General features: G+C 42.1%; 1 protein-coding gene across 6 annotated transcripts in view; it reads left to right on the top strand.

Annotated features, from left to right (window-relative positions):
• The window catches only part of NCOA7 (nuclear receptor coactivator 7), a 100,839-nt gene that overhangs the window by 2,152 nt on the left and 75,559 nt on the right, over positions 1 to 23,128 (top strand). For 3 of the 6 annotated variants that reach the window (XM_050893392.1, XM_050893393.1, XM_050893388.1), the window contains exon 2: positions 20,706 to 20,837. In XM_050893392.1, coding sequence (XP_050749349.1) covers positions 20,788 to 20,837 — 50 coding nt within the window. In that variant the 5' untranslated portion in view covers positions 20,706 to 20,787. Of the gene's footprint in view, positions 1 to 1,326; positions 1,387 to 1,578; positions 1,634 to 6,790; positions 6,846 to 20,705; positions 20,838 to 23,128 lie in introns of those variants that run through there. The other 3 variants (XM_050893389.1, XM_050893390.1, XM_050893391.1) reach the window with 3 other exon arrangements.

Genomic DNA, 23,128 nt, shown 5'->3' with positions numbered 1-23,128 from the left:
TAATAATATAAATACAACATGTGGTAACTGCAGTTTGCTATCAAAATGTATCCTCTAAGCAGGAGACTATGTTTTAAAGAAAATCTGTATCTTGTAAAATAAACTGTTTTGGAGAAAAAACCAAAGCAAAACAGATGCAAACTTCAGTTTTAGCTGGAAGTACAGCAGCAAGCGTAGTGGAGGAGTCGCGACAGTTACTGTCCCAGTGCTGACACTGAGTGGTAGAAAGCATATGCTACGAGTAGGGTAATGATAGTGGTGGGAGGTGGCTGTGTGTCCATATTGGAGTTGCATTCGGTCCTGAAATCGACATATATGATTTTGAAATGGATCTTTAAGCAGCTGTTAGGTTAAAAAAGTAGGCTGTTGACAGATACCTCTCTTACTTAAAATTAAAGCTGGTTGGATTTGTAACGTTATAACTACTAAGAAGAATGATTCTTATCTTGAGACACATGCGCACCACTTGCTGTTTTATTTTTGCACATTCTTTTAGCATCTGTATGTGTATGTATACACTTGGTGTTTTTATTTATGCAGGTATCTGCCTATCTTCAGGCTTTTGAACTGCAGGATTGGGGGTTTAATGGTGTTACAATACCGTAGGCCTTTTCCTAAGCTTTCCAGTCTTTAGAGCTGGTTACTGGCTGAAGGAGGGAATAGGAAGCTAGAACTTGTTTAGGCTAGCCGCAAACCTCTAGAAGGGTTGGTTACCTGGAGTTATCTCAGGTAAGGGAATGGAGTTTCTGGTACCTATAGCGGGTTTTGTGTTTTGGGGGTTGAGTGAAGAAGCCTGCATGCTGGCAGTGTGGAAACAGCAGATAAAGTTTGCAGGGTTTTCAGTTTCCCATGGCTCTAAAGGCTTTGGTTAACCTCAATTTCCAAAACTGGTTGTTTTGTTTTAGTACTGCCCTTGAGAAAACTCCTCTCCAGAGGCAGAGCCCGGCGCTTGGGCTTTATGAAGAAATACGCCATACTGGGCTTTTTTTTGGCCCCAAAGACAGACCCCTTTCCCCAGGACAGGGCTTGCCGGCGCCACGGCGGGTGGGTGCATCGGCCCGTGAGGCGGCTCGGGAAAAGCGCGCCCTTCTCTCCCCGCCCAGTGCTCCGGTACGGGCCCGTGCGCCCTGCCAGCGCCCACCGACCCCCGGCCCCGGAGTGACCGCGATCCGCTGGGGCCGGGCCGGGCGGGAGGCGGGATCGCCGGGGCGGGGCGGAGCCGCGGGCCGGGCCGGCGCGGGGGAGAGCGGCGGGGTTGGCGCTGACTCTGGCCGAGCGGGGAGCGCTGCAGCCGACGCTCCCGCAGCGACCTCCTGCCGCCGCCCGGCAGCGGGGCCTGGGCGCAGCGCCGCGGGGCCGCCATGCCACCGCCCGCCCGCCCTGCAGGTGCGCGCCGCGGGGGGGGCGGCGGCGCGTTATTTTCCTGTTTACGCCGTGCCGAGCGGGGGGCGGCGCGGCGGGCAGGCGCGTCTGCTCGGCCACGGCCTTCTTCCCTGGCGGGGGGCGGCGGGGCCGGGCCGGGAGCTGAGCCCTGGCGGGGCGGCGGGCAGCACCGGGCCGGTGTCGTGGTGCCGGAGGAGCCGTTTGCCTGCTCGGTTGTTTACAGAGCCAGCCCGGCATCGCAGCACGGGAGGTGAGGGGCGGCCCGGCGCTCGCGCTGTGTTTCTGCTGGCGCGTGCGTGGCCGGGAGGCGCGGGGCGGCTGCGGTGACCTGCGCGCCCGCGGCGGCTCAGCGCGGGCCCGGCCGCCGGCCCAAGCGGCACTGCCTGCGGTGCTGTTCCCGCGAGCCCTGGGTTTCGCCTCTGCTGCCGCCTTTAACGAGCCGGTACAGCTGAGTGGATTGCTTTGTTGGCTTTCACGGCTTCAAACCTCGTTTATTTCCTCCCTCCCCAGATCTTGCATGATTTACTGGAATGTTCCAGGCTCTCTATATATTAATTTACAGTCTCAGATTATCATGATTAAGAAGTGGTGCCGGGTGCCAGAGGTGTGTTAGCAACTGATTTTTGTCTCTCTCATCTGTGCGACGGACTTTCCTCTCTGTACCTCATTGTACACTACTTCACAGTTGGTTTGTGGCTGGAGGGGCTTACCTGTGTGTTGGTGATGTGTGTGCAATATTGTGGTGCTAAAGGATGCAGTAACTGTTTGTCCTCTAGGTGATGAAAAAAGATGATGAACGCTTAGACTTGATAACAGGCTTTTACCATGTGTTTACATGCCACAATTATTGTTCTCCCATTAAGTAGTCATACATTTCTTGTATTAATGCATAATGATGGACTTTTAAGATGGGTATGTGCCCATTAATCGATTATGGTTTGCCTCAAATGCTGTGACCCAGACTAAAGGCCTGTGTTTGGATGATACTTAAAATGCATATTGATGAACTCTCCCAGCATATTGTATCAGCAAGTGTTTACATAGTGTGGAAATCATATTGTGCTAATGTTCTTTTGGATGTGTATGTATACACATGCAAACTTCAGAAAACTAGTGGAGAAGGTAATAGAAAATGCCAAGAGAAGTATGCGTGCATATATACTTTCTGAATGAAAATTACTTTATCAGGAATATATGTCTTTAAATGTAAGTCGTGGTTAAAAGTATATGTCCTAGTGCATTTTAGGCTGCATTCTCTTTCATCCTTTTATCTGGAAAATGTCCATAAATATACACAAAATATTTTAAGGATCTGAACAGGCGAGTAGTGTTGGTCCTGTGAAGAGCTGTATTGAAGCTGATGGGACTGCTTGTAGACAAAATGCTGTCTGATGGTTTTCCTCTTTTTTCTTTTTTTTTTTTTATTTTTTCTATTTTTTAATCATCAAAATCTTGGGCTTGGAAGGAAATTCTGTGCTTCAGTTAAATTCAGTACTTTTTTTTTTCTTGTGTATTATGGTATGAAAAAGAAACACTTCTAGAAAACCTGGTTTGTCTAAGTCAGTTGTGAGGCACGGTCTCTGAGTCTTGCTCCTCACCTTTGCCCAGTGTCCTGTTCTCACTGCGCTGGCAGCCACACTCCCATTTGGATTCGTCATGTCTACTGCCGAAATGATAAATGATTCCCTTTGGAGTTGAAGTGACTTAGAATTGATTGGAACAGTCCTTGTCTTGTTAAGGAATACGGCTTTGTTGCTTTGTGTATCCAGGATTTTGAAAGAGAAGAGTAAAATTGGCTGGGGATTGGCTCTAGTAAATATTTGGCTAGCTTATGGTCCTGACTTCAGTGGACAGCTTGCAAATCCCTTACAGCATTAGGGAATAAGTCCCTCTATTCAAATAGAGGTGAATTCATTGGAGGGTGATTTGAGTTGGAAAATAACATTTCTTCAAAAAGGTTATTAACAAAATTGTGAGAATCCTATAGATGGGTTCTGCAGCCAGAGTGGCTCCCTGCAGTGACCCACCTGGGTGAGTGTTTCAAAGGTGGGAAATTAGTGTGAGCCTCTGCAGCATGATCTGACACAAGAAATTGCTGCTCCAGGCAGCTGGAGATGTTCACAAGTGATAATTATTGGAAGTGAGGGACAAAGGGACTGAATTTTCCTTTGCTTTCCAGTAGGCATTGAAGGAAAGCTGGAACATAACCAACGTCGAGAAAAACGGTAAAACTCCCTGTCTGGCGCCTGGCTTGTGCCCTCTGTGTCTCAGCAGGTGCCCAACACAGCAGCAGGCAGTTGTGGTCTTCAGCTCTACTGGCAGAGTGAATCTAGTGTCATCACCCAAGAAGCAGCAGACTGACAAATCTTTTCCTCCTCGTGATCAGTAAGCCAAAAAAGTCTAAGGCTTTAGGGGTGCAGGTCTTGTTTTAGTGAGGTATCCACTCGCTGCTGTAGTTACTGACAGTGGGGATGGCCGCCTGCCACGAAGTTGGTGGTTTCTTGCTCCCTGCTGCGAGGGAGCTGGGTCTCGGGATCAGTGTCCTCGTGGAGGAAAATGCACGAGTCACGCTGCTGCGAGTTTGTCCTGGGGGTTAAGATCACTTTCCCAAAAAGAGGAAACATAACACTACAGTTGAGGAGTAAAGTCAGCATTAAGAGCACTCACTTAGGTGACCTCCTTTGACCAGGAAGAAGAACAAGGTAGGAGAAACAAGTTTTCAGATTTTATTTTTTTTTTTTTTTTTTAAATCTGACTGGTTTCCTTATTCCCGTGTCATTTTTCCCTAGCTGGATTCATGAAACAGTGAGGCAGTGACAAAATTCACAGCAAGCTAGAGGGATTATATTCCCCCCACAAACATAATGTTTCAGATTGATACATTAAACACATACACAGGTGTATTCTTTTTTTTCCCCTTTTCTTTGCAAACCCTTCTGATTGTAGGTGGAAAGCTATACTTCTTTGTTCTTGATCAAAATGCCAGGCAGGCATGAGCGGCTGTGCTGCTGCTGGAAGGTGTTTGTTATGAACAGTTTGTTCAGTTTTGAGGTGGGCAGCGCGCTGCAGCGGGGCAGGGGGCTGTGGTTGTGCATCTGCAGTCTCTCCTCTGCTTGCCTGCAAGGGCAGGGTGCAGGCAGGCTTCGTGGGGTCTGTCAGTACTTCCCGATGGATTGCAATGCAGAAGGTAGTAGTTAGTGCCAGGAAGGGTGAGTTATTCCAGGTGCAATGCTTTGCTCTCGCACCTGTGCTGCTCCCAGTCTCTGACCAAGCTTGGAGAAATAGTACCAGTATTTCAGCTTGGTACCATACAGCATCCTAGTGACATGCCTGTGCTTACTTGAGACTTAATGACTTGTCGTGGAACCACAGTTTGTCCTTTAAGAAAACTTCTGGCTTAGACTTGGAGCTCTGAATGGATAGAGTACTCATCATAATCTTAATAAGCCTTTCTGATTGTTATTTGTCTTCTTTTTAAGACGTGAGCTGTGCTTTCAGTTGCATGCCTCAAATTCCTTGTGTTGTGTTGTCCTATGGCCTTGTCAGCTAGATGAATCTGTTCCCTGCTTCCAGTTACTCTGTCCCCTGTAGTACTCATGCGTTGTAATTAAGCATTAGGCCTCCTCTGATATGCTACATGTAGATCCTACTGAGGCGCCACTTTTTTCTTTTGTTGCCTTTGTTATGGCTGCTATGTATGTTTTACAGGGGTTTTTTTTTCAACATCCTTTTTGAAATGCAGGCTCTGTGACTACCCATCATATTTCAGTAATGGTAGTATCAACCTGGTTTAGAAGAACAGTAAACATGTAAGCTGAGCAGGGGAGTTATACCTGTTTATACAGGCAAGATTTGCGTTTACCTTTTGGTTACAGTGCCAAATTAGGATTGTTTATGTTTCATTCTGTGTTCACTTAGCAGGATTTAAAAGCCTTTTATTAATAGCTACTGATTTCTAGAAAGGAAATTTTCCTAACAGTAGTCTCACCCATTAGTGACTGGTTTTGGGATCTTCCCATAGTGTTTCCGCAGATATCTGAGAGCCATTTCCCCAAAATCTAAGACTCCCCGGGCAGACAAAGAGCTGTCCCAGTGCACCAGTTAGAGGAAATCACAGCTTTGTTTTACAGAAGTTCACAGTGAGAGCTACTGCTTCCTTGAACTCAGCCTTATCTTAAGAAAAGGTAATTTATTCCCTGACTCATTTTTCAAGTAAATTTAACCTTTTCTAACGGTGCTCTCTGTATCTGCTGCTACTCCTGTCTGGTTTTTTCTGCTTTCTGTCCCACATGCCATCTGTCTTATTTTCTGGTTTGTTTTCTTTTTAAATACTCTAAGCTAATGCAGCACATAGAAAAGAAGTATGAATATTTATGAACCATCACTGCCGCCTTCCTTCTGAGGGAGAGAGGTGTGGATGGCTTCCTGCCAGGTCAGGTGATGCTGTGATTGCAGAAACTAATTGGGATCTGCCTAGGTTGTTACTTGGAGGGGATGCTACAAGGAACAACTCAGTATCGTCAGTGGCTCAGCAGCGCTTGTGTGCTGTGTCAGTAGTCGCTGTGCACAAATAATGTAGTAGGTAACGCTAGTCTATTGCTGTAGTTAACTCTCTCCTGGTCAAGTAATGCCCCAGTCTGGTGGCAAGGGCTTTATTTTACCGTCAGCTTAAGAAGTAGCATTTCTATAATGCTCTTTAAGTAGCTGTACTGATGCCAAAGACCTGGGCACTTCTGATAAAGCTGGATATAATACTGTATACAGGTTTTGGTAGCTGTAACAAGCTCGGCAAAGCTTTGTAGGCCAGAGAGTGGCTTGAGTTTTCCTTTCATACCTTCGCACAAAGGTTCAGATAATTCAAAGAAGCATTGAAGAGTATAGTAAAGTAATTTTACACATTAAGATTATTTGTATGATATTTAGAATATATATTAAAAAGAAATTCTTCACTTGTAATATATAAGCAATGTTCTTGTACTCCCTTTTTTCCATCCTGGTTGCCAGTCAAACCTTTTGCAGTGAAGGTGCTGAAGACTGATGGCTAAAGGTAGCAGCTGTGATAACCCATGACGTCAAATCTAGGCAGTTCCATCTGTCCCAGCTCCAAAAGCTTCTGAAATGCAGGTGTTGTCCAGTAGATGCGTGGTGCGAGTGGTGACATCCTGGTGACAGTGGGTGGAGAACCAAGGAGATAAAACTTTGACTCTTACTTTGTTATGGACGAGTGTGCTGAAATGTGTCCAGGTATGTGTTGAAAGATTGACTTTGCCTGCTGTAAGCCAGTCACTTGTGCAGATACGGCCCAAATGATTAACAGCTGTGCAACAGCTGATCAACATGTAAGTCCCCTTGCCACCTGGATGTGCGGGTCGAGTAGCAAGCAGTCCGAGTAGTCATCAGAGCAGTTAGGAGATGAATTGAGAACCACAAAGGAATGACAAGGGTGGCTTTCTGCCAGTGCGGTGAGTTCTCCAGTCCTTGTGCTTCGGTATCAGCTGAAGAAATTTCATTTGATTTGCAAGTCATTTGTTTTTTGGTTTTGGGTTTTTTGGTTGGGTTTTTTTTTTTTAGTGTATGATGCTGAGCTGTGTTGGTTAGGTATGCCTTGTTGTTAGGGGTGAGTAGATGGTGGGAGGTGGCTGGCATCATCACATCACTGTACAGAGGCTAGGCAGGAACTTGCATGACATTTACATTTGTGTCCTGCTACAGTCATGCTTACTGGATGGGAAGTAAAATGTCCTGTCTTGGGCTGGTGCCGATGTGGTTGCTCATGGGGGCACACTGGTTTCCTTATATACAGGAATTCTGCGTTCCTTAAAATTGAGCCCTGCTGCTTAACTGATCACTCGGTGTTTTTTTTAACCACCAACCCAATTTTTAAGTGGGTTAGTTGTTTTGAAAATTGGATTTCCCTTTGTAATGCATAATTTCTGTTAGTACAAGTAACACATTGGTTGTCATGAAAAGAGATTAAGGAGCTGGAGATTACTTTTCTTTTCTGCTGCTCTGTTGACACTGTGTACTTGACCCTATTGTGTGAGTAGTAAGTTTCAGTGTTTTGTCAACTAGTTGTGTCCTTTTCCTGAGCCCTGCTCAGGTAGTTCCCAGTCCCAGGCTGAGTCTGGCAGGTAACAGGCAGGTTTTACGGGAAGGGGACTAGAGACTGATCTTGAGACCAAAATGGTACAGCAAGTACAAGAAATCCAGAATCTTCTACAGGGAGGGTGGGAAGAGCAAGTAACGTGAACCCCAGGAAACAACCAGACCTTATGCAGTGGTGTGTGTTGGAGAGTTCTCCTCGGCTACATGGGTGGCAAGCTGTGGAAAAAACACTGCACGTAGGAGGGTGGTTCCTAGCCCTTCTGCTCAATTCTGAGTGTGCTTTGGATTAAGCTTGTGAGAAGAGCAAGGAAGGTGCGTTCCCTTGTTTTCCTCCTGGGAAGGAAATGCAGACCCAGACCCAGCAGAGCAGAGGCACGCAGCTCCTTGCAGAACAGGGCCCTGCTCTGCTAGGAGCAAGCCACGATTGAAGAGTGCCATGGGCAGTCTGTGCAAATGCCAGCGGAAAGCCAAGGAGGTTTGCAAAAGGAAAGCTGGCGGAGCTGAAGGGGCCACCTGAGGCACCAAACCTGGTTTTAAGGTGCTTCTGAGAAAACATGTATTTCTTTGTACTTGGTAACTGTAATGTGTTCATTTTGCCATGTGGACCAGTGTAGGATTTGGGATGTAAGGGCTTCAAGTTATAAAATGTATTTCTTGGGCAAAATTATTGTCATCCCTCAGTAAATGGTAACAGGCCTTTAAAAGCCTCTCTTCTGGCTCTATGTTTTTGTGGGGGTTTTTTGTTTTGGTTTTTTTTTTTTTAGTATCTAGAAACTTTGTAAGCAGTCAAACTTCCATGGATGTCACTGAAATCAGGACTTCAGTAATGAGTACAGTTTTCAACTCTTAACTGCTTTGCAGTCAGCATTATATTGCATTTAAAATAGAAATTTTACCTGGTACTGTGTTTTGTAACTGTTGTTTAAGTTTTGATTTCTTCTTAATCCCATGTACTATTTGTTGTGAATTCTATGATGAAAGAGCTGTGGATGATTATTTTCTCGCTGAAAGGCTCTCAGATGACAGCATACTGTGTTATAAATTGGAATTTACTTTATCTGGCCTTGAAACATATCTTTCTTCCTGCTTCTCTTCACTTTTTTTTCTTTTTTACTTCACTGAGTCCAGCAAGCAGATAGCTCAGAAAAGCGATTTTGACCTGTGGAAGCTAGTGCCAGGTATTACCTGCTCATTAGGTTAGCCTAGCCATGTGTTCGAGATTGGAAGTGTGCATTTTAATCCTAGGTCTTATAACAGTTATTGATAAGAACATGAATCTAGCTCTGGGGTAATAAACTTCCCACAGGTAATGCGTCAGTCCTTTTTAACTACAAATCACTAATGCACCTAGATGGGGTAGGTGTAAGCTGCTTTTCCTATTTTTTTTTTTAAGATGTAAGTCTCGACCCAGTTTGGACAGACTTTCAGAGCAACTGTGAAAAGGTCTGAATTGCTCTCTGCCAAATCTTAAGTTTTAACACCAAAACTGGAAGCACTGCAGCCCCCTCAAAAAAAGAGGCTTCAACATGGACCAAAAAACCTGCAAAAATCCTTAATACATGAACTGTTTTGGCTGGCTTCAACTTGAGAAAGGGCAAGCAATTACTTTGATGTAGCTGTAAACAAGTGAAGGCAAGGTTTTGTTTGAAACGTGTTGGGCAATCTGAAACACTAGCCATTACCAGCTGTGTCAGGTGTAACTTGTGGTGGATGGAAGGTTAGCAGCTTTCATCTTTGGGCCGCAATTCTGCAAATGTGTGCTTAGGTATTACAAGCATAACTTGTGTAAGTGAGTAGTCCCTCTGAATGCACTTGGTACATGAGTAGAGAGCACAGCGATGTTGCAGTACCTGGTGATGTGGCTGAGATGGCTTCCATGAAAATGCAGCACTGGAGGAATGAAACTATTTGTAAAATTAGGTCAAATTTTGTGAAGGTTCCCACCCCCCAAAAAAAAGAAATATCTAGCTTCAGAAGTGCTGAGTTACTTTGTTGATACTGTCAGTGTAAGATGTTTGAATTTTAGTTTCAAAATCAGCCTGTTTTGTTCAACAAGAGCACCTCAGTTCAATAATAATGTTTAAAACACGTGAGTAATCTGAAAGTAAAATATATACTGCTCTTGTTTTACCAGAAAATTCTACAGTTCCATTTTTTGTGCAACAGTACTTAACCTTAATTTAAGTATATTTTTTACTTTTTTTTTAACTAAGCCCTGAACCATCTCACTGACTGAACACATCCAGAGTTGAGCAAATAAAGTCCAGATTAGATATGCTGAAAAAAAGGATGGCATATAGCTGTTTTGTATGAACCATTCCATTGTTCTGCCTTTTCTGCATACATAGAAATAGGTTGCTAACTTTATTTACCTGAATAATTTTGAGCAGACACTTAGCTGTGCACAAATGGTTAGAACATAGAAAAGTAGAGAAAACTTATTTTTCTGTTTCTGGGAAGAAGCAAGCAGCTAGTCAGAGAGACTCTCTAATTAGGTAGGTAAATGTAACTGTGCTATGGTATATAGCAAGGGGAATTGAGTTTGAGAGGGGAGTTTTTGCTTTGTATATAGGACAAGGTGACTCGGTGCAAGGCCAGAAACTGTGTGTAGTGTTGTACAGGAATCCAGAGGTGGAGGAAGGAAAAATGGTAAGGTAATAAAGGTTTTAAGGATGTTCCAGAAGAGCAAGAGAACTAAATCATTCTCAGTTACACAATATCTAAAGGAATTTTGCAAGGAGGAAGGAAATAATTCAAAACATTGCTGCTTTTAAAACAGGCTTCAGACTATGCAGCGGGTAGAGGGTATGATTTACTGTCGATCGTTGTAATTTTAATGCACCTAACGCTGCCAGCATCTGAGCACCTATGAAGCTGCATGTGCTGGTGTAATAGAAGGTCACACTCAACAGACTGTAATGCAATAAATGTTGCAGGTTAAGGAATTGAAAAATAAAAAATGAAGGTTTACAGTGTTAATTTTGTACATTACAAATGTACAGGATTTTCTGTTACAATTAAACTGTTCAATATGTTACTTAATGTACAGTGTATGCAATGTGACACAGTTAAGGTTGCTATGGAAACCTGGCATTTTGGTTCTGTTAACGGTGTTTCAGATAGGAGAACATTTGCATTGCATTACTGCGCGACTCCATTCTACCCCCACTCCTGAGCTCCTTTGCTTCTCAGTTGGGAGGTAGGTGACAGAGAAAAAGCCATGGCCTGGAATTCGCATGAGTCAGGATTGATTGAAAAAAGGGATGTTGAGCTGAAACTTAAAAATTATAATTCTACCTTCAAGTAGCTCTTGTGTCTTGAGTTGCTTTTTGAAGTGAGGAAATATTTAAATGTTAATCTTTCACAGTGTAGTGTCAGTGGGCTGTTAATTCGAGGGTCTTTTTCTAAAAACTTGAAAATGATGGGTACTTTCTAAAGAAAAGTTTCCAGTAATTTTCACAGCGTGATTATGAATATTGTTGGAAATGTACTTGACCTAAAAAGCGGTGACCAGTTCTAATACTTCCTGTTAGATTGATGGGTTTATTCGTATTTTAACACTTTCTTGTTGCCCGGTCTTATTCTGTAAAGCATTGAGAACATGTTAACCAAGTCTCATTGAGTACAATGGGAATATTTACAAATATAAGCCTAACTTTATGCTTAAGCATTTTGGGACCTAAACTAATTGTAAGTAGAAGGTGATTTATGGTACCTGTGATGTGCGGTACAGGTATTTGTGCCAAGCATCAAGCTGCATCTTTGTGGTTTAAGTGACTCTTCAAACACCTGTCTCTCTCTGCTCTACCTCTACTTTATTTACTGTCAGTATAAATGTCTTTACTGGGTTGGTGAGAAAAGAGCTGAGAAGTGAGAGAGCAAGTTTGCTTTGAAGCTGAGAACATGCACTTGTCTTTCGTAGTCTCTCATCTCACGAATGCTGGCCGTAGGTCTCAGCAGCACTCACCTTGCAAAGTGTGCGGTTGCTGAGGCCCACCGAACGAAGTCGCTGCTCAAGGAGTTATGTCGATGGATATCTGCCGGAGCTTTCTGCTGCAGGTCCGCCTTCTGTGGCGGAAGTAAGGGTGTGCTTGCAGTTCAGCTGTGTGCAGCGAAGCCCGCTGGAAGTGGGCGTGAGCTGGCATGGCAGGATATAAACTGAACTGCAGATACAGAGCCGCTTCTGCTGACTCTGCTGCAGGTAATTTGTGTGGTAATTTTGGGTGGAGGAGTGGTAGCAAATAGCTGAAGTAGGTGAAAGGGAGGAAGGCAAAGGGCAGTAATACTTCAAACTGGCAGCTGCTTGCTGCATGGACGTATTTTAACAGACTGAGAGAGGTGAGCGAAAGCCCGGTTTCTTTGGCTTGGTACTTCGGCTGGCCAGGGTCCCCTTGATCACTAAAGGACGTTTGCTGTACATCTGTCTGCAGTGGTGCTGCTGTTTCACCAGTGCAAATCCTGCTTGAGCCCTGTGTAAGCTAATTCATAAAAGCAACTCTGATGTATGGCTGGGCCTGGGATGTGTGACACTGTGGATCCAATGGCCCTTAGCAGCATTCTGTGTATGGGATGTAGGACAGTTCTTCTGGTTGCTCACCTGGCATGGAGGTGGCACCAGGCAGTCGGCTGATTTTGTTTGCTAACTGACTTGCTCTCATAACACACTTCTGCATAGGAGTGGTGAGGATGGAGTGACTTTCTGTTCGCTGCTTCTGTCCCTTTGCTTGGTTCAGAGAGGGGAATCTAAGGAGGACTTGATTGTGTCCCTTAAAAACCTGATAGACAACACTTAACTCATTGGCTCTGGGATTGATGTGGTTATCTGTATGCATATGTTTTGACCTCGTCAAAACAGATGTGCAGATTTCCTTTGAAATGTTTCTAAACAGATCACGAAACTAGCAGTTTTTACGAGCAAGGAACATGCTGGTGTCAACTGCCAAATCAGCAAGGTAATGCCAAGGCGATTGTCTAAATGCTAGTTGATGTGCTGAATGTTTATCAATTTTTATTTTTTAGAAAACTGCAAGTGCTTGGTGTTTTAGTTGAACGCTGCTAAGCACATACATAAAAGTCCTTTGTGTGTATGCCTGTGTGCTCCAGGGAGAGGTAAGAGAACAGTGACATCTGTCTTATCCTCTCTGGATATGGTAAACTGCATCCTCCTTGTTCTGTGGTGGTGGAACTATGATGTTGTACATCAGTTTAGGATCTGACTCGGAAATGCAACATAAACTGAGACAGAAATGCCTTAGTATGTAGCGTAAGCACAGACTTCATTTCATTCAGTAGATGTCCCAGGAAAGAAGGGCACAAAGGGTAAGCCATTTGCCTTGCAGTTACAAGATCTGTGGTTTTGTAATAACTTTGCAGAATGACCACAAGGTCCTTCCGGATCTCAGTCTCTCACCTGTAAAATGAAAGCAATGTTCTTGACGAGGAATGTTTGAAAGGCTTAGCTTTTTAAATAAAAGTAGCTAAAATTTACTGGAATCTCAATTAACTGGAACCAGCACCCTGCAAATTCTTGGATGTTTCTGTTGTTTACATGTATGAGGTTTTCTGTATGTCAGTGGCTACAGAATTCATTCTGTTTATCCAAATGCTAATGTTTTTCTGCTGCCTTGTACCTTTTGTTACAGTATTTGGTAGGCAGAGACCAATGTTTTCTGTCAACAGTCCATGAAGATGCAGGATTTGGCATTTAAACTCTGCATACTGCGTATACCTGTACAACGTGAGTGTGAAAGGCTGCAGGGTTCAGAAGGCTTGGGCTTTACACTTAGTTGAACTGGGGTAGGTTGAAACAGGGGCTACAAGAAAATGAAGGTGTTAATTATTTTAAAACTTATGCAGCAATGTTCTTGTTGACTTAAAAATTAAAATCTTCTCAAGTGGCCTGATTTCAAACAGCACCGCACTTTTACATTTGGTATGGCATAGCAGTCTACCTATTAATAGTTTACACTGTGTTTTGTAACCAGTTTCTGTCTAGCAACTGCATCTGAGTTACACAGTAAAATACCTTGTTCCTTATGGAAAATGCATCTGGTGATGTTCAGCTGCCAATGAGGGAAGATTAAATCTGGATGTTTTTCTCTCTTGACAACCCTCACTGGTGATGTGGAATTTCTGGTAGCTCTTTTGCTTCCCCTTATTGTGTGTGAAACATGACAGCCTGAGTTAGCGGATAAAAGTCTCCTCCCAAGCAAGGCAGGAATAATTCATCTGGGGAGTCCACTGGAGCTGAATCGAGTTTTGTTATTGTTCTGTTTCTGAATCAGAAATGTTTCTGTTACATTGATTCTCATTTATTTTATTTGAACTTTGTTCATGTGGACAGGCTGTTGCAGATCCAGTTTGTGAGTTGAAGGTGATCTAAGCTTAGCCTGTTCTAACTGCGTTAGTAGGGAGCAAAAATGCTTGGACTGTTAGCCTACTACACCTCTGTAGTGGGGATAACAACCTCCTAAACATGGCACCCAGTTCCTCAAGAGCAAGGATGTTTGTTTCCTTTGCCTATTTTATCTCCAGATCTTATCTTCACTGTCCTTGAGAGTCCACAGGGTGCAACAGCCACATCGAATCTCTCTCTCTCTCTCCATTTGGACACAGAGAAATTGTGATACTGGTCTGTGTTTAATCTGAACAAGAAGTCCAGAAATTGCTTCTGCATGCAAATTTATTTTCAGTCCCTTAATTTTTGCATTTTAATTATTTGGGGATTTTAAGAGTGCACCCTTGTTACAAGAAACATGACAGGCTTAATACTTTAAAGGTCAGTGGAGTTGTGTGTATAAATAAGGTTTACTCACCTAAGCAAGGGTTGAGTCATCAGCCTCAACTTCACCAGGGTGGAGAAGCTCTCCTAGGTTAGTTTAGCACCCTTCAGTTATGTATAATGGACTGGAACTTCTTTATAGAGTTTATTAATGTTTTAGAAATAACATTACACTTTAAATGGTAATTATAATGTAACTATATAATTGTATTAAAATAATTCCATATTTATCTTAAGATAGCTTTAGAATAAACAATTTTTTGTCCATTCTACTGAATCTAACTTAATGTTATTAGTCTGTGCTGTGTTTTATTGGCTTGTGCTAGTGCTTTCCTGAAAGCTTCCAATCTCACTTTTAGCTAGGTCATTCTTCCTGAAGAAAAGACTAAAAAAGTTGTAACTTATTCTCTTCTTTGCTGGCTGTGCATTTCTGTTGCCTTTCATCTTGAGATGCTGTAGTGTTTATTCTGAAACTTTGATCTTTACTGTTACACCAAATGAAATACACTAGCAGAATATAAAAGCAGTAAAACTCAACCTAGTTAGTCCAGTCAGTGAGGCATTAATGAAATACTGCAAAGTTTAGCATTTCTCATAATGTGCTAATGTGCTTTCACCTTCCTGTTTTTAAAAATGGGATGTCTGTTGAAATGAATGCTAGAGTTGATATTAGTGCTTTGGCTTGTGAAGCCTAATCCTATGCATTTATATGACCCAGTAGCAAATTATAACACGTCTCCTCTTCTGTGTTAACCTGTTTCTGTTGCCTTATGCTTAAAGGTGTTGTGTGTGATGCTATGCTGCAACCTTGTTGGTGTGTGTTTGTATCTATTTGCATCTGCACAGTGCCCTGGAAACTGCTTTGGGCTCACCAGAGGTGCAGGCAGCAACCCCCAAGGGTTCGGTCTCAGATCTAATACACTGAAAATGCTTCCCCTCCATCTGTGATTTGTTCTACAATTTCTTATTCTGCCAGCTTGATAGACATTTTTAATATCACTCTTGAAGTACTACATACATATCTTTCCTTTTTTTGGTCTTAATATTGACTTGTTGGTGTAATCCTTGTCATCTCTCGTGTATTTTTTTAGGGGTCAGAATTGGCACATGTACACAGAAGACTTCTTATTTGTAAGATGACACTCTGCTGCAGAGTTGCAGATCTAAGTAGAATCGTTAGTAATGCTTCATGTCCGAAAATGACCGGTGGCAACATTTGAATGTTCATATTACAGCAGATGATAGTAAGGAAGTATGCAGTGTTATGAGCAGATGTGTGTGCTGTTTGTCTCTAGTCTCAGGGGCAGAGGTAAAATAGAGAAGCAAAAGTAAAAAACTAATGTTGTGTGAGATACTGCACCAGAGAGCCGGTGAGAGCTACGTGGTGTGTCTGGGCAGCATCCTGTTCCCTCGGCACAGTGGGGGTCTCCCTGTTACATCCTTGGCGTGACCATGTCTGCTTGGTTGTCTCACTGGGAGTCTTCTGCCTTATTCTGCTCCATCTTCCTAACTGTGGAAAATTTGTGCTTAGGCTGCTCGCCTTCCCTGCTTGTTTTTCACAGTATGATCACTGCCACCATTGCTTGCCTTGTGGGGCCCCTGCTAATGTACAGGATACTATCGTTGACTTGGTTTCCCTAAAGTCAGTTCACTGCTTTTTTACATATTTCCTGAAGGAGCTGAGAGAGCCACTTAAACATAGATCCTCAGAGGAGTTAGGTTTCTTATTTCCTTTTGTGCATCTGAGCTTTAATTTCTATGCATAGGCCTGCAGAGCCAAATAAAGGTGAGACTGTGCTATTGGTCTCCAAAGCTTGTCAGTTTAAATTTTACACAGAAAATAATAACTGGCTCCTTGTCAAAGTAGTCTCTTCCCTTGTTCTTATTGCTGCTGGTTATTGAGGCTGGTTGGATTAAAGCTAGTGGGAGGATACTTGCACACGTTGCTCTTCCGCTCTCATTTGAGCCTGTGGAAGTACTTCACGTAGTTCAGTTCCTCATTTGCAAAGTCGGGAATTACAGCATTTTCCTACATCATGAAGGGTTGAGTGATATTGACTCTACAGGGTCGTGAAAATATATCTAGAGAATTGTATGATCTTGAATGTTTTTTTCTCTGTATGTCTTTCCAGGACTTGCAGTGGGCACAAATGGCCAGAGACAAGCTATCAAGTCCATTGAATGTTCTAAAAATAATCAGATATTTCATTGGCTTCTGCATTGCTAGTGCTGTTGGATGTGCTGTAGTTCATGTGCATGGTTTTGGAGAGTAATGCTCGCAATTGGAGGATTGATTGTTGATGCTTTAGAGCCAGCAAACAGGATTTCTGGGTGCTTACCCCTCAGTACAGCAAGCAGATCCTTTTGTTGTCTCATGAAAATGTAAATTACTTAAACTGCAAGTAGCAAGATATATTATTCTTCATGCCTGAGAAGGGAGGGAAAAGAAAGGAAAAATAATTTTAAAAAATTGATAAATTTATCAAAGTCTTTAGGGGACTTAAGATGCTCTGTTCACATTTATTTATTTTTAATGTTCCCCTCTAAAATGCAGTTCCCTTCCCCTTTGTTTATCCTCACACTTAGAGCATCTGCTGCTGCTGCTGCTTTGAATGTACCATGACAGGAGGCTACTGTCCGGCAGAGCAGGCAGCAGGAGCTGGAAGCAGCATTTCTGGAGGTCTTGGGAAAGTGGTGGCCGTTGCAGTGGTGTGGGTACCTACAGTCAGGAGTTCAGTCTGTTCCTGTGCTTTTTTTTTTTTTTTTTTTTTTTTTTTTTTTTTTTTTTTTGGCCTTGCTGGAGCATTCCCACCCTCATTACAAACTCCGAGTAGCATCCCCAAAACTCCCTGGCAGAAAGCCTAAACAGACAAAGCAAGTATCCAAAAATATGCTAATATGAATTAAAAAATCCAGAGCAATAGGACTAACAGCAAAAAGTATGGTATATTTTTATGTATTTTGTTCTTTTCTTCATATAATTATCAGGTGCTGACATTGGCCAGATTTGGAGAGTGGCAAATTTTTAACAGGATCCTTACTTAAATGCATTGTTTGTCCATCAGGAATATCTTTCCTCTTTAAATTACCTAATAAAAGAATTAGCATGTTACTGTAGACATGTAATACAAGCATTTTACTGTCTATTTCTGTTTCAGTGTAGAAGGGGTTAAACTGAGCCTGAAATTTCTATAAAATCAGCTTTGTCATCATTTGAGTTTGGACTGTACTCATGATATATGAGTAAGATGTCTGTCTCCCAGCATACAAATATCCCCCAAATATGTACGTTTTTAATAGTCTGCCTGATTCAGTCTTCGTCTCTACCAGAAAGGAGCTACCAGGAAACCAAGATTTGTTTTAATCATATATCCTTAATAACATTTTAAGCAGTTAATAAAGAATACCTGGGATATCTTTCTTGCGAGATATCAAAGGACAGGTAGGGGGGAAGTGTGGAGTAGGATTGCTTTTTTTGATGTAACTTTAAAACATCAATGACAACCTATAAAGTAAATATGACTTTTGTACTGTTACTGCTTAAAGAACTAAAAATTGAAAAGGACCTTTCAGAAATACTAGTTTTCAATAGCAATTACTGCAGGTTATGCTGTGGTCCTCCTAGCTTTCAGGCTTTTTTTTCTTTTTCCTTAAAGCCAACTAGTACATGAAAAATGCCCAACAACAAAAGTAAACTCAGAGGTTATGAAGTCAGCACTCCTAATCAGTTTGCCTTTCCTAGCACTATATTTTCAAAGTATAATTTTCAGACTTAAATATGCCTTCCTAGAACACCACATTGGTTTCTTCTAAGAAGGTGAGCTAAATAAGTTTTAAGTCAACAGAGTGGGACCTGATGTTAAATTATTTTACTGTGGAAATTTTAATTAATTGGTGACTGGATATGAGATCCCTGTGTATTTTTATTAGCAAAAGAAAAAAAAATTCACCTGAATGCCTTTGTTACTTCTGGTCTGTGGATAACATTCCAATTTTCTGAGTGCTCATCTGTTCTAAATATAATTATTTTTTTTTTTAATGTTCTTGATTTATTCCCCCTCACCATGTGAAAGGACTTGGAGTTGCGTTTAGTTAATGTGGGAAGAACAGGCTCCATACCTGCATTGTCATTGCTAGGTTTGTTTAGCGTTGATGAAAGCAAACAGCAAACCTTACACTTGGCGAGCTGAGCAATGCCACGCTGGTTTGGTGCTGGCACCTCCTGCAGCATCTGCAGTTAGGTCTAGGCTTAAGCCCTACCTCTTCTCTCTTTGTGCCCCTCTTTGCTGAAGCAGGGGGTGGCTGCGCTGGCTCTGGGCAAGACAGGGCTGTGGGCAGGCAAGGTTTTCTCCGCCTGGCTCCCTGGACAGCAGCGCTCCCTTCATCTGTCAGCACCGTGCCAGAGCAGGGCTGGTGTTCCCCTGGATGGGGTCGGTAGATCATGGGAGAGGAAGAGAATGAATGGAAGGAGCTTGCCACCGACTCTTGCACGGGGTGAGGCCCTGAGGACAGCTCTCGCTTCCCTCCATCCCAGCTGATCATGTTTCAGTGAGGTGAGAGGGGCTCTCCCCGCTTCCCTCTTCTCGTTCCCGTGGGTCCTGCTGTCCTCGTGGTCGTGGGTTTAATATTATTTCAGTGCTCCGTGGTTATTGGGTAGTTCTTGGTGTCAACATGAGACTCAACTGTGGCCCATCAGTGCCCTTGCACACACATTGAAGAGAGTAGTGAACGCAAAGCAGGCAAAGGGGAAAGAGAGATTCCTCTTTCTTTGAACTCTTTGTAGTTCGCTATAGAGGTTGTAGTTGTATGCTTTGAAAGATTTATTGTAACTGTAAATGCAGTGCTAACAATGCCGCCATTTTTGATCTTCTGAAGATCTAAGGACCTGCCCCAACGGGAAGATAAGGATGCATCGAAATTCTCAGGAAGTATGTGGTATCTTCATACAGACTGGACATCTGAGCAGGACAATTTGTTTTGATGCTATTCTTATGCTACTATCATGTAGGTTTCTGTGTCCGGCTGAAGACTGTGACATGCATTAACTCGCAGAGATAAAATAGTATGCTCTTTATAAAGCCAAAGGTGTCATAGGCAAATTTGCCATTTAAAGAGTGACCATTACTATAAGACTCTACCTGATGCATAAAGATCAGAGAGACTAGATTCTTTTTGATGCACTGGATGTATTCAAAATTAATGAGTAAGAAAAAGTGCATTTTGAAGCAATGGACTTTAATTGCTGTGGACTGATGCTCCGTAAATATGGAGAGAAAATTATGGCAAGTATTTCTGATAGAATCTAGCATGATAGGATCTTGGGCTTTTCAAGTAGATTATTTTTGCTACGTTATCTCTTTTGTTGACATCTGGCATTTTGTAGCTTATGATCTTCTAATGCAGGGGGAAATAATGGGAACTGATTAGGTCCCAGAGGAATTTTTCTTCTTTTGCTATGAATCATAATTTATGTGGCTTCCATTTCTTTGTTATACAGCCCATTAAACTAAAACGTTCAGTTGTAACTTCTGGTTTGAACTTTAATCTGGAATACTGATAAAAACCTCTTAAGAAGTTGACTTATTTTGTGCATGTGCACAAGCCATTGGGGTAGGTTGAATGTGTGTTTGAGAGGGGAAGAGGATAAAACATCTTGGAAGGCAACTGATGTGGTGTATCATTAATTGCAGTAATTGCCAAGCCGTTCTGAAATTCCCAGCTTCTGGTTTCCAAGTATGGCATTCTGCAAAGAGGTAGTGATTTCTGTGTCATAAGCCAGTGTTACTGGTCTCCCTTTTTTTTTTTTTAAACTTCTCAGAAAACCTTCCCTAGTCTTGTCTGTCTCGAGGTGACTGCAATTCATCTGGAGAGCAGCAGGTCCATTGTGTTTCTCCCTACATACTTATTTGAACATGTGTATTGTTCACAACAGTCAAACCTGTGTAAAGAATGTAGAACGCTCTTTTTTTCTTCACATTGTTTTACAACCTTCTTATTTCTCACTATTTTACAGAATTTTTATAAAGTGAACATTATGCGTCTTTCTGGTTGTACTGTTTGTACTGGATATTTCCAAAGCTTCTCTTGGATCTTCCTTTCTATAAAACACATGAAACCAGGAAGATGTTTTGGTATAAACTATTTAACAGCTTGCAAAAGATTTTAATCCTTCCAGGGTTTTAAAACTTGCTACTGCTCTTTGGGTTGCCTGTTTTGCAGTATCTCTCTTCCTCTGCTGGACAAACTGGCTTGAGTGCATTTATTGGTTTTTGTCTCATTGTATACTAAATGGATATCACATGGCAAGCAGTGACTGGTTAAAGTTTTACTTTGCTTTGTCACTGGGTCAATTGCACTTCCACAACCCTGTTGGGTTTTGTAGGTGGTGTTGACATGTTGATTTATGAACTTCCTGTTTTTATATGTTTATATACAGGGGACGCTGTCTGGATATGAGATACTGAGGGGAAAAAGAGCATCACGCTTGGCCGCTCACCTTGCCCATTTGACTGTACATAATGGAGACCAAGGAAGAGAAGAAGGAACGAAGACAAGGCTATTTTGCTCGGTAAGGTTACAGGGTTTATTTCAATGTTAGAATTGAAATTTGAGTTCCAAAATATGGAACTCCTCATTCTGCCTTTTTCCACAAGGCTTTATGATTTTTAAAGTATGTATAAAAATGAAACCCATGCTGCATTATGTATCCAGAAGGTGCTTTCCTTGCTGTGTCCCTAATGTTGGAGTGGTAATTTTTTCCTTTTGGGTAGTGGAGGTAAACTTGAATTATAATTGTTATTTGTAACACAAAACTGTTCTTGGGTACTCAGTTGCAAATTGCAATGTATTTGAGCTTCCAGCATCCAGTTCCTGAAGAGTGTTTATAAAAACAAGCACATCTAAAACATAAATGTGTCTAAACCTTAAGTTTATCTGATTTTAAATAAAGCACAGACTGAGTAGTAGTATCTCATAGGATAAGATCAGCTAAGAAAGGGTAGTTATATACTGATAGGTTAAGCTGCCTAGACTGTATCATCTTTATAAATACAAGCAATGTTTTTTTCAGTCAATCATTTTTACCATTTGGAATTCATGATTGGTGATTTTTAAGAAATAAGTGACGATGACTTCCTAATAACTTGCCTTTGTTAATTTAGCAAGTCTGTAATCATCTCTGAGCTCTGATGTACAAGAAGAACCAAAGCTCACTTACTCTTGGGGGGTTAGGAGGGGGAGGAAATCAGTATAAAAACCATCTTTGACTCAAAGACACCTTCTGCACTGTTGAAGAGGAAAAACATATACTCTCTCCACTCTGTACTAAGTAACTATTACTGGATCTGCACTAAAACACTAGCCTTCGTGCATTACAGACATTAGAGACATGCCTGTCACACCACTTGGAAGTAGTAGCGTGGGGAAAAGTTGCAGCACTTCTTTATTGCTGTTCAGGTGGTATGTAGTGGTGGCTAAAGACTTGAGGAAGTTTTGTGGTGAAGGACATCTGTTAATGGCAGGTAACTTGCTTTCCATTCCGAGAAATGCAATTACGTGGATGTTGGCGGAAAGGAATGTTGCAGTTTGGGATTTTGAGAAGGGGAAATAAACAATGGCACCTATAGCAGAGGAGGTATCAAGTAGGATAAAGCAGAAGTAGGTAAAGAGATTATGCCAAAGAACAAGTGATTTCCTGTTAAGGAAGACTCAGGCTTTGAGAGAGATGTCCGACTAAGATGCTTTAGTATTGAAGAGAGTGTTTTGAGTCCTCTCTAAATGCTGTCTGCTAAACAAAATGGAAAGCCACAAGAGGCTTTCAGCAAAGTTCTTGACGTTTTATTTAATCTGTTTTGCAGCTTTCCTGTGTCATCTGTGGCTATTCTCTTTTAAAAATTCACAGAGGCATTGTGTCTTGTATGGGCACAAGACATTAGGCAAGGATCAAAAAGACCTGAAATCAGTTCTTAGTTCTAGCACTTACCTATGCTATGTAACTTTGGGGAGGTCATCTGTCTCTTTTCCCTCCTGGCTTGCGTCTTTTTTTCTTTATGTAGGTTGCAGGCCCTTAAATGAAGTTCCCTCTCTAAGCAAATCCATGTATGATTTCTACAAGAATGTTCTTGCGGACCCTCAAGTCATGTTTTAATAGAAGCTAAAGTAGGTCAGAAGGTGGTATGCCCAGCTTACCTTCACTTACACTGTCTGTGTGTGCAGTCAGGGACAGAAGCAGAACTGAATTTACATGTCCTTGATTTTAGTCTAGCATCTTAAGTCTAGCATGCTTCCTCTAGTAAACAGGTGTCCCAGCATCTTGCAGATGAATGGTTTGAACGCTTTACACGATGACCCATGTAAATGTCATATGAGTACCTGAAAATAATAAGCACCTTATATTGCCTTTACTACAAAGGCAGTTCTAACAATGTCCCTACCTGTTCTTTTAAACTTTTTAAAATTTAGCTTTTGACTTGATGTAGACAGAAGTTCCCAGCTTAGGTGCCTGATACTGGGACACCGAGGTAGTTTAATCAGGTGCGTGCTTTGATGCTGCTGTCAGTTTTGGTTGTTTTGTGTCTTAGAATCTGTGGACACCTGTTCTGTCCTTAAATTTAAGCACCCAAGTTTATTAAGTTTTGGCCCTCATGCTGTGTTGTGTGCTAATTCAAACACTCTGCTTTTCCTGCCAGCTTGGGCTCATTATTTATTAAGCTAAGAGCAACCTCAGTTGATTCCCTAACACATGCACCCCTCTACCTCCATTACTGTTTTTTTTCCCCTTACCTCTTATTACTGTGTTTTGTGAGCCTAAGATAATAGTAGTATTTACAAAATCTAAATTTATGTGTAGTAAATATTCTT

The sequence above is a fragment of the Gymnogyps californianus genome, chromosome 3 (assembly GCF_018139145.2).
Source record: "Gymnogyps californianus isolate 813 chromosome 3, ASM1813914v2, whole genome shotgun sequence".
In the NCBI taxonomy this organism is placed as follows: Eukaryota; Metazoa; Chordata; class Aves; order Accipitriformes; family Cathartidae; genus Gymnogyps; species Gymnogyps californianus.
This window is presented reverse-complemented; position numbering and strand designations above follow the sequence as displayed.